This window comes from Vigna umbellata, chromosome 3 (genome assembly GCF_029865625.1).
Source record: "Vigna umbellata cultivar VRB3 chromosome 3, Vumbellata_1.0, whole genome shotgun sequence".
NCBI lineage: Eukaryota > Viridiplantae > Streptophyta > Magnoliopsida > Fabales > Fabaceae > Vigna > Vigna umbellata.
Window position 1 is genome coordinate 21,448,450 of NC_142167.1, and position 20,310 is coordinate 21,468,759.

The 20,310-nt window shown below is 34.6% G+C and overlaps 2 protein-coding genes across 2 annotated transcripts; one reads left to right on the top strand and one right to left on the bottom strand.

Annotated features, from left to right (window-relative positions):
- The first annotated feature begins 646 nt into the window (after positions 1 to 646).
- Positions 647 to 9,410, top strand: LOC124829535 (Saccharopine dehydrogenase). Its single transcript, XM_047303063.2, has 13 exons — positions 647 to 949; positions 1,042 to 1,139; positions 1,239 to 1,321; positions 1,439 to 1,565; positions 2,111 to 2,171; positions 2,566 to 2,663; positions 2,763 to 2,847; positions 3,026 to 3,149; positions 4,920 to 5,021; positions 5,170 to 5,234; positions 8,762 to 8,843; positions 8,955 to 9,034; positions 9,124 to 9,410. Exons 1-13 carry the CDS (start codon positions 723 to 725, stop codon positions 9,179 to 9,181), a joined length of 1,290 nt encoding a protein of 429 aa, XP_047159019.1. The 5' UTR covers positions 647 to 722; the 3' UTR covers positions 9,182 to 9,410.
- Positions 9,411 to 9,756: 346 nt separating this feature from the next.
- LOC124829536 (uncharacterized) lies at positions 9,757 to 18,771 on the bottom strand. The gene is made up of 11 exons (XM_047303064.2): positions 16,648 to 18,771; positions 16,168 to 16,407; positions 15,446 to 15,575; positions 13,995 to 14,147; positions 13,605 to 13,849; positions 13,394 to 13,463; positions 12,476 to 12,682; positions 12,041 to 12,255; positions 11,509 to 11,587; positions 11,297 to 11,434; positions 9,757 to 10,599 (listed from the first exon to the last, which is right to left on the bottom strand). The coding sequence occupies exons 1-11, from the start codon at positions 18,453 to 18,455 to the stop codon at positions 10,405 to 10,407; spliced, it is 3,480 nt and encodes a 1,159-aa protein (XP_047159020.2). The 5' UTR covers positions 18,456 to 18,771; the 3' UTR covers positions 9,757 to 10,404.
- Between the last annotated feature and the right edge of the window lie 1,539 nt (positions 18,772 to 20,310).

The window sequence follows — 20,310 nt, forward strand, 5'->3', positions numbered from 1 at the left end:
ATTTAGAGCAAAAGAGTTTTAGAGAGAGCTCAAGCAACTGAATCAAACTTCTGAAAAGTCTTTCCTAAGACTAAGTTGTCACTGATTTGATGGGTATGTCTATCTGACATAAGGCCCAATTTTTTACAGGCCCTCACAATTTTTGCACTTACAAATTTTCCTTTAATCTTTATACATGTTGTTTTTAGTCCTTTAAGTTCCTTTGATTTTAAATAGCAGAAACTACAATATAATTAAAATAATATCTATAGAGATTAAATACTTGGAGCTGAATCTCCATTTGTTTTTGCAAATACGATTGATATCAGTTATATAAAAGACACAACTTGTGTTGGTCTGGTCGCGCTCTAATACCGGCAAGGATGATTATCTGTGCAAGATAGAGTTTCTATTTTTTTTTCTTTCAAGAAATCAAATATTTATACTAGTTTCTTATGTATTTCTTCTTCTTAAATTAAAAATTATATACATTTGATTAAAAAAAGTGACTTTTGATGCTTGATAAAATTAACATGCGCTCGGCGTTGTTACTTACACATTCCCTTTATAGAACCGTGTCGAATTCATTAAATATTAAATTAGATATTATAAAATATGACTTGTGGCGTCGATTTTGCCAAGTATAGAACATTTTTTAATGACCCCAAGGATAACGTGTGTTACGATAACGAATGTACACTACTGCGAAGTGTGCATAGAGAAAGAAGAGAAAACTGAATTCCATGCCGCCACTTTCATTAACTCTGAATTTGAAATGGACGCCGTTGAATTTGAAGGCCACCGCCACCGCCACCTCCACCAACAAAGTCACCGAAGTGCCGCTGCCGGAGAAAATCCGCAACTCGAGAATTCTCGTCCTCGGTGGAACAGGTCGCGTCGGAGGATCCACCGCCATTGCGCTCTCAAACTTCTGTCCCGACCTTCAAATCCTCGTCGCCGGTCGAAACAGGTCAGTCACGGTTCCCGTGCGTCACACGCACCACCGCTAAATCGTGTTAGCCTGTAGTTCTAATTCGTGTGTTTGCATGGCACGTGTGGCAGGGAGAAAGGTGAGGCTCTCACCGCTAAACTTGGAGGAAATGCAGAGTTTGCTCGTGTTGATATCGACGACGTGAATTCACTGGAAACTGCGTTGAAGAGTAAATTGTTCTCGCTCGCTACCGATTCCCGTTCAGTGTCTTGAGAGCTATAAATTGAAATCGATTTTGAATGTTGTAATTGTAAATGAATCTGTGCAGGTGTAGATCTCGTAATTCATGCTGCTGGTCCCTTCCAACGTGCAGAAAGGTGTACCGTGCTTGAAGCTGCAATAAATACTAAGGTAGCTTCTATTTGCTATCATAGTTTCTGAATTGTTATCTTCAGAGTTCTGTGCTGCTGTTCGTGCATCTTAGCGTATAGACATTTAAAAAATTTAGCTGTATGTTTCTTGCCGCAGACTGCGTATATTGATGTTTGTGATGACACGAGCTACGCATGGCGTGCAAAATCCTTGATGAAAAGGGCGTTGGATGCAAATGTTCCGGCCATAACAACTACAGGAATATACCCTGGAGTTAGCAATGGTGCTTACCTACCTGTCAGCAGTGTTGTTATGTTTCCAAATCAGGACCAGAAAATAATATGAAAATTGTTCATCACCAATTTATATTAAATTAACGTGGTTAGCACTTGATTATCGAAAGTAAACACTTCTATAAGAGAAAATTAGAAGAAAAAAGTAAACGAGTTTCTTCTTAAATTTAAATTAGCTTAAATATGAGTTAAAATTAATAATTTTGAAAAATTATGAGTGTTTCTGTTACGAAACTAATTATTGTATGAACTAATTTTGGCTTATGCTGAAGCTTGTTTATTTTTTTCCCTATTGTTTTAGATGGAGAAGTTTATTCAAAGATGCCCACAAATTGCTGATTTTAGTTTCATTTTTATTTGTACTCAACTGTGTGAGATAAAATATGCATTTGCAACTTTGCTTGACCAACTTTGCTTGACAGCAATATTCTTTGTTAATTATATTGGCGTTGGGGGTAGATCGTGATTTATGGTAAATGACAATCTTGTTTCCTCTGCTGTATTATGGTTGCTAAAACTTCCTATAATTGTACAGTCATGGCAGCAGAGCTAGTCCGTGCAGCAAATGAAAGTAAAGATAAGCCAGAGAGGCTAAGGTTGGTCGATCTTCTTATATAGTTCTAAATTTATGATTTATTATTTTAAAGGCAAAGTATTTTGGTTGATATGTGAATTCTCATCATATGTTGAATTCCTTGATATGTTATGCCTAGACATGTCAGATAATTGATAATGAAATGAAACATACTGCGCATCAAATACATCCATAAAGTCGTATGTTATCAAATTATTTACATTCTGGTATGTAGGGAATAAGTTCTTTTACTAATTTAGTGCATATTTTCTCCTATTATCTGCTGAGGTGTAATAAGCACAGCCTGAAATATGGCAAAAATAAAGAATCCAAAAATGGCAAGAAGAATATTCTTGTTTGTTTATTTTTTGAGCTTCATGTTGATTCAGCACTTATAAGGTTCTATGTCAACTCAGATTCTACTACTACACAGCTGGAACTGGTGGTGCTGGTCCAACCATATTGGCTACAAGCTTCTTGCTGTTGGGAGAGGAAGTAGTTGCGTATAACAAAGGTTGTTCTCTAAAGAACTTGATCTAGTTGTTTATTTTATCTAGATTAAATTACCATTTTGTTTGTAGGATTAAATGATGATGCTGGAATGTTCAACTAGGAGAGAAGATCAGAATGAAGCCATATAGTGCAATGCTCAACATTGACTTTGGAAAAGGAATTGGCAAACGAGATGTTTATCTATTGTAAGTTTGATGATATATAAAAAGCATTGGAACTCAGAATACCCACTGTAGGAAACGAAAGTCATACTGTTTCATGATCAGTCCTGTATGATAGATTGTCTACAACAAATTGATTTATTACCCCTATATATTTGCTTTCTTCAGAAATTAGGATTCCACCTCAATACATGGTTTTCAGGAATTTACCGGAGGTTAGCAGTGCTCATGAGATTTTAGGAGTGCCAACTGTAAGTGCTCGATTTGGAACAGCGCCATTTTTCTGGAATTGGGGAATGGAAGCTATGACAACACTTCTTCCTTCGGTATGCTCTTGATTGACTTGGACTGACATAGTTGTAGATAAGTCTAATTGATAACAATATGCATGAACATATTCTGTGCATGTAATATTGAAAATATACGTTACTACCTCTATAATGAAATGGAACTGGAAATTGTGATGCCTCAGTTAAGAAGTATTTCCTTTAAACTTATTGTGAGCCCGGAATGTCCTGAAGCCTAATGTTATGATGCAAACAAGGAGGATAACAACGACAATAGGTAGTTTTGTAGGTTATTTGACCATTATACTAACCTTGGTTGATACTTAGAAGCTTGGTTCAATTTATATGCGCTTCAATCAGCTACATCCTTTGGTAATGCACTATGTAATTTTTGAGCCTATGCTATGTAATTGTTCTTTTAAGTTATTTCATTTTAAAAAGTTGAATTTGTGCAATCTAAATTCTTTGACAATGAAATCTAGGGAACCATAGTTTGAAATGTCAATTTGCAAAAATGGAACTCAGTTGCTATTTCAACTCCCTACCATCAGTAACTTATATTATCATGGAAATAAATCATTTACATTATATTTATAGTCTACTTTCACGGTCGTATCTGTTTATTTTGATAATATTATGTTAATAGCAATGAAGTTCATGTAGTTACACGGAATAGAGCTGTATAAACTTGATCAACCTGTGATTTTTTCTTTCGACACTGAACTATAATTTTGTTTCAAAAAGCATGTTTCGAAACAATGTGATAGTTATTTGAACTGAATCCGTATTATTTACTCTAGGAGTTTCAATATCAATGAGATAGCGGTCCAGAAAAAGTGTGCTAACTGCAAACTCACGAAAAGAAAAGATAGAGGTGAAAAAAGAAGAGACACTGCAGGATCTTCGAGTGTTCTGCAAGAAAAAGTGTCCCAACCTTTTCCTGTACTTTTTTCTCTTTCATCTATTCCCACCATCAGGTTGTTACAATCCACCCTCACTGTGCTCTAATCACACTGCCACACTAGTCACAACAACTTCTATCCAATTCTGTCATTCCCCTTCCTTGATACTCTGCACCTTAGTGCAAGATGTTCTATCAAAATGCGATTGGGATAATTATATACCAGATTTCCTTTTCCTAAAATTAATAAATCTGAAGTTATTTTTATTTGGTTCATTGTGTGTAGGAAACTGTTGAACTTTAGCTTTGATGTTTGTTAAAAGCCATAATCCGCCAACGTGATGTTTGATTATTTTGACTTTCTTTGCTTTAAAGCAAGAGGGAGGAACTTTTTCAATTTTATTTCGTTTGATTAAAAAATTTAGAGGGCTAAAATTCCTCCTCTCTAATTTTTGCCTCCCTTGAATAGTAAGTGGGGGGATTTGAACAGTGTAATAAATTGTCCCAACAAATTATTTCATCTTTTATATTTACCATTACTACATGAATAAAAAAAAAGTTCCCCATTACTACTTAATGGTATTTATACGGCCTAACTCTAAATTATCCATATTTTCCCTCCTCAATCAAACAAAATCACATTTGGCTTTCATCCTTTCCCTTTTCCTGAACCAAACGAAATAAGAAGACCTCTATTTCTCTCCTCTCCCCTCCCTTCACCACTATTAAAATCGCTCTGCGCCCCATCTCTAATTTGAACCAAGAGCTACGAAAAAACATAATAGCAAGCTGTGGAAACATAAAAACAAAAATAGGAAGAGGTATGTAACGAGAAAACATAACATGAAAATCGAAATGAAGATTATGTTGTTGATTAATCTGATAGTGACGTGTGATTAAACATGCAGGAATTTCTGAGAGACAGAAATAAAGTACAAAGCTTGGTTCAGTTGTTTGATCCTTTTGTAAGAGCATTGGATGGGATTGCTGGAGAACGCGTATCAATGAGGGTGAGGGGAATGCGAAGGGTTAACCTATTACCCGTTTAACCATCTTTTTCTTCAATAAATTACGTAGTTGTTTGTTATAATTTATATTATTAGTAAACTGCGAATATAAACTACTAATTTACTTTACCCCTTCCCTCCCAATGGACAGGTTGATTTGGAGTGCGCAAGTGGACGCCATACTGTTGGTATATTCAGTCACAGGAGACTTTCGGTGTAAGTTTTCCTTTTCTCTAATTTTTTTGGGAAACTTTGTGCAAAGTTTTAACTATGCTTACATTAAGCTAGTTTCTGTTACTTTTTTTTGTATTATGTCAATATATTTAAGGGATGATTTTTGAAATATTTCTGCTACAAGCTTTTTATGACTTTTGCTTTTCCTATATAGGTGAAGTATATAATATCTAACCTACACCTTCATTAAAAAGAACATAATGCAAGAAAAACAGGTTTTACAATGTCAAGAAGGAAGAATTGTGTTTAACAGTTTTTAATTTCATCAATAGAGTCTTAGAAAATTTTCTTTGAAACATTTTATTAAAGTATTAAAATAAAGAAATCAAGTTCACTTATTGTCCAAGAAAATACAAAGAACACAAAATAAAAAAATGATAAAGAAAAAAGGACAGGAAATTTTATATTGCTCTGAGTGAGATTGTCATATTATCAATGGAGTTTTCTCTTTTTTTTTCTATACTTTTTCTTTCCATTTTATACGTCCAGAGTGGAGAAAGGGTTCATGTGAAAACTCCGGATACTTTAAGTGTTTGGTCATCACCAAAACATCAATCCCTATAATTGTAAAAGAAAATCTTCAAGAACCTTGATCAAAACAAAAGTCATGAAAACAAAATATAATATCAAATAATTGTATTTTTGTAATTGCTGTTTTAATTATCAATATCTATTACTATTATAAAGGAGAATAAAATGGTATTGAAACCCACATTTGGTTTTCACAATATTTTGGACTTATTCACCCTCCATTATTGTAAATCACCCACTATTGTTGTATTTTGACTTTTTATTTCAGTTATTTCTCTCTCACTAAAGGTAAAATATAACTGCTTATAAACTCACTTGACCAGGCAGTAGTGTTTTTCTTTTCTCTGGTCCTTTAAACTCATTTACTTATAGTCTCTTTAGAAGAGTTTTTCCATAAATTTTTATAGAGAGAAAAATAACAACAAAAAATACAAAACCAATTTTTCAGTAATTTAAAATTAACTTATACACAACTTCAACAAATTAAATAAAAAATATATTCTACAAGTTAGTTTATGCATAAACTAAGTTAATTTATAAAAAAATTAGTTTTTATCATTTTTTTCTTATTTTTCTCTTAGTGGAAAAATTCACCCAAGCGTGTCCTTACGCTACCGATGCGAGGAGGTTGTAGCTTGAGATATAATGGGTACTCTGTATTATATTTTTATTTTGAAAACTTTTATGAACTACTCAGCAGGTTGGATAAATAAATATTCTTTTTTCTAAACGTGCGACAGTACTTGTGCTCTATTTGTTAGGGTGACATGTTATACAAAGATACCAGTGAACACCTTCATTTTGACATTTATTGAGAATGAAAAAAAAAAAGTGATATGATGAGAAAAGAAAACAAGTGTTAATGAGATATTCAGAGTAAAGTTGGTGGATGATGGACAAATTTATGATCACCAAAATATGATGTCACAAACTTGTTTAACAATCGGCAAGTATGACCGAATCGTTTCAAGTAATAAACTCGGTAAGACCAAGTATCGTTCTCCCAAAGGACTCACGGCCTAGTTTAGTTATGTGATTTGTTGATTAGCTAAGACTTTAAGAACAAAATAATTGGAGTTTAATATGCAAAAGATGAAAATAAACATGTATGCATGAGGTTGATCAATGGCTAAAACAAAAGACAAGCACTTTCAATGAAATATATTGATGAATATGTTGTTAGGGGTCAATTTCATCTTATCCACTCTCATATATTTTAGGAATTCAACATTCAAGTCATCATTTTGTTAATGTCACTCTCTAAATTACCTTTCAAGAAGGCTTCTCCCTAATTACGAGTTCATACAATTCTTAGCATTCCTAATAATTAGTTTTTTTAGCACAGGAGCTTAAGGCAACCAATATACTATTGGGAGAAATTCCCCGGATCTAGACTTCCCCGTACATTCCCGTATCGACAAAATCAATAATCATGCATTGAATGAGTTAAACAAAGCAAGCATTAAGCAAAGAGGAAAAACCCTAACTAATGATGAAAGAAAGCATAAATCTTAGATTAAGATGCAAGCACAAATTCCATATATGAGAGCTTCAAAAGATTACATTGATTCCCCAACAAACATACAAGGTTTAGTTCACCATATTCATGGTGAACCTAGATGAACAATAATGAAAGAATGAAAGATAAAACCCTAGAAAGGTTGAAAGATAAAACCCTAGAAAGGTGAAGAGGTAGCCTGAGCATCCAAGATCCTCCTTCAAAGGGGTGGAAGAGAGAGTGTTTGCTTCGTTTCTGCCAAAGATACCAAACCCTAAGACATCTAGGTCTTTAAATAGGACATAAAAATAATAGAAAACGGGTCCAAGCCCAAACAGATCATAAAAATCGCAGAAAACTGGCCCAAAACTCGTATGGTTGACTTTTTCCGTATTCTGGTTGATTGTTGACTTTTTGGTTGACTGGTTGACTGGTTGACTGGTTGACTTTTCTGGTTGACTGGTTGACTTTTCTGGTTTCTGGTTGACTTTTCTGATTTCATCTCTCTCCTTCTTCACTTCTTTCACTAAATTCACCTTAAAACCTGCACAAAAACACTGAAATCAAGCATAAACCTGTCCAGCTCTCTTATTTCTGAAAATATGGATAAAAGCATGATTTCAAGCTAGTTTCTAAGTGTAAAGGTTGCTTTTTGTGTCAATTTTAAGCATGAAAATAACAGTTTTTCAACTGTTATCAGTGGACATCTATACTCTAAAGGGCATCAAGTGAGGGAGAAATAACAAAAAGGATCAGTGGACACTTCCACTTTAAATGACACCTATTGAGAGCAAAAAAAACAATAGGAGAATTTGAATGATACTTGATATGATGTGATAGAGATATCAAAAGACATTATGGAAATTAATGTATTTAGAGTGAAGACATGTCCACTAGTAATTACTTATTAAAAGATCTTCGGTCTGGCCATGGTAGAACCTATAAATATGAAAGTATGCTTATGTTTGGGAAAACTTCTATATAAATATTTATAGGAAACAAGATATTGAATTTCTCTTCTAAGTTTTAATTTTTACAGAAGTTCTTATCTTGCTTTTTTTTTCAAAAGATAAGGTACTCATTGGTTTAGCTAATGGAAAAAATTGAACTTAGTTTATGGAAAAAGTTTATCTAAACATGACTCTAAACCCAATGTTTTTTCTTACATGATTCACTCAACCATATCTTTTATTCGAATTAATACTAATTGATATACTGTGATCTAATCATGAAAACGTACGGTCGTTGATTTTTATAATTACTACCTTGGAAATCAGACTGAGGCTAACATGGACCAGTGCTTTAGATGCATTTGGGTGTCAAGAATAATTTCTGATTGGATGCCTATTTAACTCTTGGTCTATCCGATTTCTGCAATGTTACCGCATGAACAACTGTCAAGTAGATTCTAATCTCATAAAACCCGGAATTTAGTTTCTTTTTATTGGTAATGACGAATGCCACTGTGCACGTTTTTCAGATCTGTTGGAATTTCCACGGCTGCTTTTGCACTTGCAATTCTTGAAGGAAGCGCTCAGCCAGGAGTCTGGTTTCCTGAAGAGGTATGTGTGTCCACTTCTCAATTTCATTTTATTCTTTGCAATCTAAAAGGAAACATAGGACATTTCTTTTGCAAACAAATATATGACAATTTCATCCAATTCTACAAGCAGCCTCAAGGAATTCCAATTGAAGCAAGAGAAGTTCTTCTCGAGCGTGCTAGCCAGGGAACTTTTAACTTTGTAATGAACAGGTACGCTTTCTAATATTAGTGCCCGTATTCTGTATTATTGGTGAATTTGGATTGTTAACAATTTTTTTCGGTTTCTAAAACATAAACAGGTCACCATGGATGGTTGAAACAAATCCAAAGGAGCTCGGGTTAGGAATATACTTATAAGTCTGCCCGTACCACCGCAAAATTGAAATTTAGTAAAATTCATTTTAATGTACTGCAAAGCTGTAAGTGTATTGTTCTCGGACATCGTTCATTTTCATGCATGTACGAGATTAGTTGATAGATGTCCATAAGAATAATGCACAAAATGCTTATCTGTTTGGATTTGTGAAATGAAAAATGACCTTCGGTAAGAAAAGAAAAAAGAATTTTGTTATGTGATTTTACTTTACCAGTCGTTATCCATGACTAGGATGTTACTTCTAAAATTCCCCCCTTTTTCTTTTAAATAGGGCACCAAAGGAACGACGATGTGTGTTCTTTACAACTCAATAATAAACAAGAAACTCGAGGAGAAAATACGGAACCATAAGTATTACCTAAAGCTCATCAATTATTCAATTAAGATTTACTTATTCATATTATGAGTGAGCTCAATTTCTTTTGAAACTAGTATAAAACAGTATACATATTTAACATTTATTATGATGTAAATTTGTTTAATAACAAAACTATACATACTATGATTTCGGACTACTTTATAGTATAACTTTATTTTCTTTAAAAAAAAACATTGGTTTAATTAATTGATTAAATGTACTTTACATGATATTGAAGTTTTACACGTGATTCTAATCCCAGCCTTAACCGTAATATTTCCCATTCATTGGTAGGATTCCTAACAAATGCTAAGTGGACCTAGGTATGAACTTTTTCTACACAAGCCCAACTGGGTGGTAATTACAATAGCTGTGGTGGTATGATTAAATTTCGTCTGTACATCTCTATCAATTTGTGTCGGTAAAATTTACATGTCTAAAAAATACCTTGCCCGACCATAATGCAAAATTTTCAAGCTTCAGGTGCTGGTTTCAGCAGCCAAACTGCGAAGAAGACAACTCTCAGGATGCAACATTCGTGTCTTTTTCCAAATGGAAAATTCTACCTCCCAAAGCAACAAGTAGCTTTAACCAGCAAATGAGCCAAGCTTTTCCAACTGCTACGTCATCAGTTGCAGAATTTTGTATATCTTTAACCTCACATCTCCTAACTCGAAGGATTAACCCACGAAACAGCTCGTTCAATGCATCAAAACTCAGCATAATGCGTTAATTCAGAAGGCCAAATGCAGCGGATAACTTAAAAGGCACCATCTAAGTAGGCCACATTTAAATAGTCAAACAGCAACCCAAATCCTCGCGGTATTAAATTCCATGAAAACTTTCTTATTTCCTGCTTGATCGGCCAGGTTCAGGGCCTCGAGTAGATGAATAACCATAAGATTTATAAGCCTCCCTCCACTGTCTTCTGCTGCTTTGTTCAAACGGGTAATACTGGGCATCCACATTGTTTCTACCAATAGGTCCATAGCGTTTCTTTAGGGAATTCCTCATTTCTTCTTCTGCGTCATAACGGGCCCGCTACATAAAATGGAATAATGACCAAATGAATACGTAGCATAATACTCTTAAAGCTTACAACATTTAAACGACTTCCCATAATCATGGGGAGTTTTTCTACATTACAGGGGGAAATGCATACTTACAAACACTGCAAGATGTAATAAAACTACAAGAAAATTCAAGTTCTGCTGCTTTCCGTAATGATTCCATAGTGCATGTAGAAGCAAATCGGACTTTATTCTAACTTTTCTTTTACTAGGGTCACAGATTTACTCATCTATCGCTGTTATTGATGCACGTTTATTTGATAGTTTCACATCTTTAGTATATTATTCCATTATTATAACAAGATATCAAACTACCTTTTTCTATTTTCATCCAGCATCGCGTTGCAAAGAAAGGAAACGCACGAAATTTATACTATTGGTCATTTGCTGCAATACTGGTAAAAGATTGATTTTTATCTAAGGAAACAAACTCACCAAATTCCTTTATGCTAGGTATCAGCTACTGGTCATTAGTAGCTGTTACCTACCTTGTTTTAAGGAACAGAAACTTCTCATATGACATGCCAAGTGTCAAAAACAAATCCTAGTACCAGTGGATGGAGTTGGCTGTGAGGATTAATTGACACAATTCCGCAAAAAACCAACCTTCTAACTATGCATAGAGCAAGCCTCTCAGCAAGATAATTAGTTGAAAATATATAAAATACCTTGGCAGGATCTGACAGGACAGCATATGCCTCCCCAATTATTTTGAAAAGCCTATCAGCATCTCTGTGTACTTCTTCAGCAATTACCTTCCAAATCTGATCATCTCCGTTGTCACTTTTGGTCAAAGACTGGCCAGCCTACACAAGATAAAATGTCAAAAGATTGATTACTAATTAGTATGAGCACCAGATAAAGTGGACAATTAAACAACCTTGTCCGGGTGGTGTCTAAGTGCAGCTTTCCGATAGGCCTTCTTGATTTCAGATATCGAAACAGAAGGTTCAACTCCCCTGCCATCATAATGTCAGTTAGCTAATATCTTTAAACGAATGATAATGTTTCCCTACATTAGCAACAAATAATGTTTTAGCTGGCATTAGGTTTTCTTTGTCACAGATGAAAAACAACTAGACAAAGAATGGTGTCAATTATAAACAGAAGTTTTATTCACTACGAAATTTGAATTTTAAACTGGGCCAATCATTTTTCTACTCTACTAATTAAAAGACAAGTAGACCAATATGCTCATCACTTGAAATATTACTGTGTGGAACTTTTCATACCAAATGGAATTTTCAACTATAAAAAGGCACAGCATAATATTTTATGTATTTCGTCCCCATAAAAAGAACTATATTTCTCACAGCTTTGACTAGAAAAGCATGCAAAAGTGGAAGTGATGGTGCCCAAAAGGAGTTAATTAATATAGTATCAATGATAAGAAAAAGAAGTTTGATTATTACAAAATGAGGTACATATCGAGAGGGATCTCCTTTCTGGCTTCCTCTTCCACTTCAGAAAGACGAACACGATTTTGTCTCAAATCATTAGATATTCCAAGCTGATTGGCATTGTCCTCCAACCCCTTATTGAGAAGACAGACAAGCCTCCTCAGATCACTGGCTGCTTGGGCATAATCTCTGATCATCTCATACAAAGTTGCACGTCTAGAAAGTGCCTGCAAGAATTTGAAAACATTTTTCTCATACTTATCATATAAATTTAAATCCTTAATAAACAACTCCCTGAATAACAATTAAAAATAGATATATTTGAAGATGCAACACACTAAGCTAAGACTGCTACTCTCTGATAGATTTAAACACAATTATAACATCTAAAAAAAACAATTATAACATGTCAAAAGAACAAATGAAGTAACGGTTAAGGAGAGAAACCTTCAAATAATTTCCATCAAGTGCTATAGATAGACTGCAATCTGCAATAGCATCAGTTATTTGACCTAAAGCTTTATAGGCAGCTGCACGATTACAGTAACAGACAGCTGCAAATGGACGAGACTCCACATTACATGACAAAGCAGATGTATAGTGTTCAACGGCTTCTGCATGCCTTCCAGCTTGAAATGCTGCATTCCCTGCAGTCTACATATAAATAGATTTACACCAATCCTAATCAAAAGCAATTCTCATGTTACAGGAAAAGGACGGAAAAACAAAATGAATTAAACTAACAAAACCATCCTCGAATATGACGTGAATGTGGCACTTCAATTGTTTTCTTCGTGATAGAATAGTTGTACTTGAGAAGAGCATAGAAACACAAATGAAGATGACAAACTATCAATTTAAAGACAATTAGGGTAGTGTTAGTGTATGATGGGTGGTCAGACTGGTTTGCAGAAGGTGTTGATATACTTGGTTGTGTAAATCCAAAATCCAAAGTTTACGAACATAATATCTGTGGCTGTGTGCTTTACAAAAAGGTAAAAAATCTGAAATAGAAAAGTTTCAGTGCTTCCCTCAAAACCTAAAAATACAAAAAAAAAAAGAGCTTGAGCAGAATGACAGTCACCTAGAGCAATAGCAAGGACAATCAGTATGTTTGATGCAATAAATGCTTCTAGGTAAAAGAATTTATGCTGCTAATAAAAATTCATTTTAAAAGTCAGTTGAGAACTCAATATAAAGACATACTAGAATAAAATAATATACTCAAGTAAAATAGCCAAAATCCCAAGACAAAAATAGAAAAGTATACTTTGAAACAGTTGATATGTTAGGAATCGAGATATTTAACAGACAATAAGGAATATAAAAATCATCATAAAGATATAATGAAACACATGAGCTAACCTTATGATGCAAGGCCTCACGTATGAGAGCAGCTAGTGGTATGAGTGAATCCAAAACCTTACGTCCATTCCTGCAGGGAGATGATTTAAGGTGATGAAATAAAGGACCATAGCTATCAAATATTCACATTTTTATTTTCCCCTTTTCTTTTCAGTTTACATTTGAGGAGGGGCAGAGAAGGGTGAATGAGTCAGGGGTTAGTAATACATACTTGTTTACGGCAGACATCTTTTCCTGTTGTTGCTCTAGCAAAGAAAGACCCTCTTCAAATTTTCCTAGGTGAAAGTAGGCTTTAAGCATCATTGAACAGCGCCAAATTCTGAAGTAGAAACCTTTGGAGAGTTGTGAATTATCCAGATCTGTGACTTCACAACCAGCATCCGATGGACAGGCATTCTTCTCTGCAGAATCAAGGGTCTTGTCACATAGCTGAATCACCTCGTCATATCTACAAAGCTGATACGTGTGGCAAAAGTTATCCAACACAGACATAAGTGGTACAAATTGTTGCACAAATCGATTCAAGACAAATTTTGAGAGTCATAAAATCATAACCTAAGCTTAGTGAAATTCCATCTTATTATAAGAAAGAGTCACTAACCGTTAGCAGCACCTCAGCTTTCATTTCAAGCAATTTTTCAGAGTATGAACTTATCATTAGCGCCTCATCAATATGTTCTAGTGCTCTCTCTGCCTCAGTTGATGTTCGTCTTAGCAAAAGCTGAGCTGAATGATTGATGACATCTGATACTTTCTGTCATATGCATTAAAAACACTAATCAGTTTGAAAGTGAGGGACCAACATTCACATCAGACACAAAAAAGTATAAATTAAAAAATATTGAAATCTGGTTATGGTGAATAGAGAAGGAAATGCCAAAAATGTTTAGAAAAGTGATACATTTTTGGTCAGTACATGAAAAGGTTTGTCAACAAGTTCCTTGAAATGACCCCACAGTTTCACAAATTATAACATTGTTAGCAAATCTGACCTGTCCAATAAATTTCTGGCAGGGCCTTTGGACGTGTGATAAATCTTTACATATTTTTGCATTTCAATCCCAATACATAAAACTTTTTTTCATTTTGTTCCCCTCAAGAAAGAATCTTTTAAATTAGTCCCCACACATGCCTAAACATAATGTGAAGGCAAAAATAAGTACCAAGCAATAAAACAGAAACAATCCATTACAAATTACAATCAAGGTTACTAAACTTAAGAGCCTACATAAACTCGTGGAAAGTCTGTAAACTCAACTTTTAGACTAATAAGAGTCTATTTCATGCAAAAATTCGACAAAGATAAATAAATTTTATGATACCAATTCCACGTTCATGAGTCGGTGATGAAATTGAAGTCAGTCCCAAAATAAAAATAAAACTGAAGCCATAAAATGAATACAAAGTCCATATTAAATTGAAGCTACAAAATAAAAACAAAATCAAAGACCCCAAATTGTAAACGGTACCCTAAATAAATTAAGCCACGAAAATGGTTCTTAAAAGCAAGCCCCAAATTGAGAAACCTCTTCAAACAAAGAAGCTGAACTGAAGAAGGAGGAGGATGAGGAGACGAGACACGAGTCCGAATGTGACAGCAAGGCAACACTGAGGCATGGTGACGTCAAGATGAGATGACACGATGCCTCAACGAGAGCAGAATGTGAGTTATAGGAATTATTGGGATGGGAGGTAGATGGTGGAGTAGGAAGACACCATTCAGCGTGCGAAAGATGTAGGATATGTGTGATATGTAGACTAATCTAATGGTTAAATAATACTGGGTCAGCGTAGACCACATTTAAAGGTGGTCCACTGTAGCATTCACCTACATGTATATATACAAACACTGGAAACTGATAAAATGCACTTTAAACCCTTGAAAGATTTACTGTAGAAGGGTAATGATAAATTCTATGTCAAACAAGTTCAGTCTAACATGCTCCTAATTTTTAACTCATTGCATGTGCAGCTTGTAGCTAATTAAAAATCATTAACCAAAAGGAAGAGTCTAATATATCAAGTTATGTCAAAAATATATTATTATCAAACCTGTGCCTTTTGTAAGCCATCAGAGGCTTCCACAGCAATTTTCCGATCAACACAAATATCAGTTCCCGATTGCAAGCATCTTTTAAAATTCTGTGATGCACCTTCAACTTCCCCCAGAGCAAGGTAACAACTAAAACAAGAATGAAAACAAAAGAACTTTAGGTATGCAATCATCAATCACGATACATGAAACTTTAGACATGAGGCACGAGTATGCATGATGCTACACACTAAAATGTATTTCCTGGTATGCATTCCTGTTATTGATTAAATGTATTTCCAAATTTTTAAATAGCAACCAGGCATTAGATGCTAATTACTAAGGGCTGCATGGTTTTGAGAAACATTTTCTATTTTCAGTTCTAATTACAGAAATGCCACCACCATGATTTAACTTGTTTCCTGTTTTCAATCATTTGTATAGGAATCGTGAAAACATTTTTTTATTGTTTAAAAACAGGAAACAAAATGAAAAAGTATGACATTTTGTAATTAAAAGTGAAAGCAGAACAAAAAATCTAACCAAATGACCCTTAATGTTTTCGCACACTTTCATTTGGTTCTGTCGTTTGATCCATTCCTGTTTACATCATGAATCATTACACACAACTTCCCACTAGTATTACATCTACTAAGGTTGACTCATCCTGCATGAAACTGAAGATTCATACAACTTAAATCATTGTGTACAAAGGGAGCCTGAAGAAACAGTGGAAACTTACTTTGCAGCTCTAAGTTGCACCTTGAGAAAATTTGGATCAATCTCATCAGCCTTCTTACAATCTTCTAGTGCATCTCTCATCCTACCAAGAGACATGTGTGTGGCAGCAAGGTTGCTGTAACATAGCAGCAAAGCCCTGAGACAGTTACGAGATGCTTCTGCTTGAGATACACAACTAAGTCCTTGTTTGTAACAATTCTCAGCCGCAGAAAGATCCCCCTTTTTATAGGCTTGATTTCCTCTGATACAGAGCATATTCAGTATAGTGAATGATAGTTGCATTATTGGTAAATTATTATACCAAAATCATTTCAACGTTACTCAACAAAAATCCATTTGTGTGTTTGCAGTAAACATTGGTATATTGTACTCTATTTCAATTTCAGTTTACAAATCAGACGCAATTGTAAAAAGCCAAGCTTTACACAACAAGCATGTGACTGAAAAATTAGTAATGGAACTATCAAATATACATACTCACCTAAGCCTCCATTTTTCACAGGCTTCCTGAGCAGCAACGCTTGCAACAGAAATAGAAGCATAAGTCTCCTTTAACCCCTTCTCATTCTCATCAGAATCACTTGTTTTGGGCTGAGGAGAGGATACCTTGGGTTTTAAACCTTGCTCTAATGCGAAAAGAGATGAAGTTCCGGAAAATGGAGTAAATGCCACGGTAGATGATGAATAAGGAACCTTTATGTTTGGTGAGTAGTTGTGAGAATCGAGACCAACATTTTTCTTTTTGTGATGTCTTTTAGGACTATATGATTGAGCATCAGCTGAAGAAGCAGCAGCAAACGTGAAAGCAGACTCACTCGCTTTGCTTGAACCCATAGCACTACCGACATGCAACATGCTATCACTATGGGCTTCGGTTTCTACTGATACACCAGCCGCGTCACTAGTTATGTCCACTTGATCACTGGCAGACTTAAAGCTTTTAGTTTCAACCCCAGAAATTGACTCATCCTTCGGGTCTTCAACACAACTATTTGCACGCATTTGATCCTCTGAAGTTTCCGGGTTTGTGTCTCTGAAGGTAACATCACCTTCATTTATATTCAAGCTCTCTGTTGCGGCAATTAGATCTTCGTCGATGGGATCAACAGATGATGTTGCCGAATCATTAACCACGAGGTTCTTATCAACACTACATAACTCCTCGGATGTCAAAGAACTTTCCCTAGACCTTTCGTTTTCAGCCAGTTTTTCCTGATATGGTGACACATCCATCGGTGAACCCTGTAGTTGGTCTTGGGAAACACTTTCCTTCGAAACAAAACCCTCTCCATGCCATCGCTGGGTTGTGCTGTAATGCTTCAGATTTTCCCTGCTTCTACTCATCCTCATTTTGCTACTCTTTTGCTTAAGTTTTCCCTCTTTGCCAACTTTTGGTGCAGGTGTTTTAAACTCAACAAAAGACGAGCCCGAACTATCTTGCTTACCAGTAAACACAAATCCCTCATTCTTGCTCACTCCAACAGGCTGAAATAACATAGAAGACGAAGCCGACGCAGCACTTTGTGACACTCCACTATCTTCAGAAATAACTTGAGCACCACCAACACTACCACCTCTTCGGTCAGTTGCCTCCGCAAAAGGATCGCACAAATTCGGTTCAGCACAATCTTCCTTCTCCTTAACTAGGTTTAACTTCTCCAATTTCTCCAACAAATCCGCTCCCATTTCACATTTTCCAAATGTAGTCACATTCTCCAAACTAGGTTTAGCATCAACTTTACTCTTGCGAATATTACTAGCAACAGAGTCATTCACATTCAGATTCTTCAATTGACATAAAACTTCATGAGTTGAGTTCTCAGTAGCAGCATTATTACCTCTTCCTTTATTAATGTTCAATTTCTTCTTCAGGTCATTCCGTAGGTCCGATTCGTTAAAACCTGTTCCACCTTCATTTACAATCTTCAACTTGTTCATCTGTTCAGAGACCGAGTTTTCGTCAACACGCGAAGAAGTATTAGTAGCGAACACGAACTCACCGTGGCGTGCGGCGTCGAAACCTTCGCCGATTTTGAGATTCCGGAATCGATCGCCGATTCCTGCAGCAAAGTCGGAGTTCACAAATGCGGCATTGGTGGCAGCACCGTTGCGAAATGGATTGAAAGCGGGGGCGTTGTTGGGCTTCCGAACCTTGACGAATCTGGGCCGGAACGGGCCCGAAACGGAAGAGGTGCTACTGAACGTGAAACCTGAGGTTGAGGTCGTCGCGTTCGCGTTCGCTTTTGGATTCGAAAACCTATTATCGTCACTGGCGTAGGGCGATTCCATTGGTTGGTTCGGTCGTTTTGGATTTTCGATAATCCAAATCAAGAACAAAGGAGGTGGCGCTGCCCTAGTGAGACGGAGCACGTCGCCGGAGACGCGTCGGAATCATCGGAGTAGTGATTGAATCGACGATTCTTCTTCGTCGGGTTTCAGCAATCATTGGAACGCAACGCAACAAAATATGTCTACTCTAAATTCAAAATTAATCGCTGCTAATAATTAGTGATTTTTCTTTTTTCTTCCAATATCTTTTCTTTTTAAAAATACAAATATGAAAACGTGTGCTCTAATTGTATAAAGTTTTGTTGTGGACTTTTTGAGATGAAACAGAGAGAAATTGTACATTTAAGAGTTCGTCCTCTCACAGTGTGCAACATCCATAAACCCTATTTTAATATCTTATTGGAAAAAAAATTATATATACACACACTATTAATGTCTAAATCTAAAACTTAATAACAATATTTGACATTAATTTTTAAAAAGCAGTATTATGTGAGCTAAGATTATTAATAAGGAAAATAATTACAATGATTACTTACAATATTTTTTAATTTTGTTACATTATACACATTTAAATATTTTATTTTATCGTATTATTTAATTTTATTCAATCATGACAAATTAGATATTGTTCCAATAAAAAATCTGAATGTGTTTATGTAAAAAACTCTATCGACTTAAATTAAAATGAAGAACACTCAAACTAAAATATATCCGTTCATTAGTAATAGGAGTATCAGTTTTATTTATAAGCAAATAAGTTATAAATTATTTATTCTCCTAACAATAAGAGAGTATATAAGTCAAAAATAATAAAAAATAAATATTACATACATAATAATCGCAGCATTTTATAAAGATAATAACCGCATTTTGAATACAATTACATTAAATTTATAAATTAAATATTGATTCATTTATTAAGGTCGATCGTGTTGGTCTTTAATGGGTATATATCAAAACGATGTATACAACAATAGTTATTTGAAAGTCAATTTACTTGACATGTCATTTTATCCTGCTTGCACGTAATCCTATTCTTTGTCGAGACAGAGTGGAAATGATCATGTTGAAGTCGGTCGTTCTCAAAATTCATATACAGTTTCGTATTTTTATATTTAGGTAACATTTAAATATCCATGTATTCTTAAGAAAAATTATATTATTAAATTATTATAATTTTCTTTATTTTAAATTTGAATTACTTATTATAAAAACTACATTGTATAATAATTTGGAATATATCATTGTATTATTCATTATGACCTTAAGTTATTATTATTAAACTCGTATACTAGACTCATTCTAAAATATTTCTTATTATACATCTATTTTATATTTTAATGCATTAATACATTTGTAGTTCCAATTAGTTTCTCAAAAGTCAAATTCAATTTTAAAATAATATTTTTTATTAATTTGATTATACATATCATTTTCAAAATCTTCTACTAAATAATATTTCTCTATTTCTACAAAGTCGGTTCATCATAGTCTCTACTAGAGATTTATTATCGCTCTTTCAACTCCTTTCATTCTTTTGCTTTTAAGTTCACTTTTGAAATTTTGAAACTGACATTTTTTTATTCGATTATCCCATTTATATATTTTCTAATATATCTCATGTTTATTTTGAAGACTTAGCATTTGCTATATTCTCAAAGTCAAACCCATCGACAATTCGATACAACACTTACAAAGTTGTTTTGTCTTTCGCTTGTGATGTTTTAAGCATAATAAAACTAGACATTTGACAATTCTTCGATGCTTACTAGTTTTTGGTGTCCATTTTTAACTATTTCACATACTTGTTGGAAACCAAAGAAGCCCTTTCATATATAGACTCTTGTTGTTA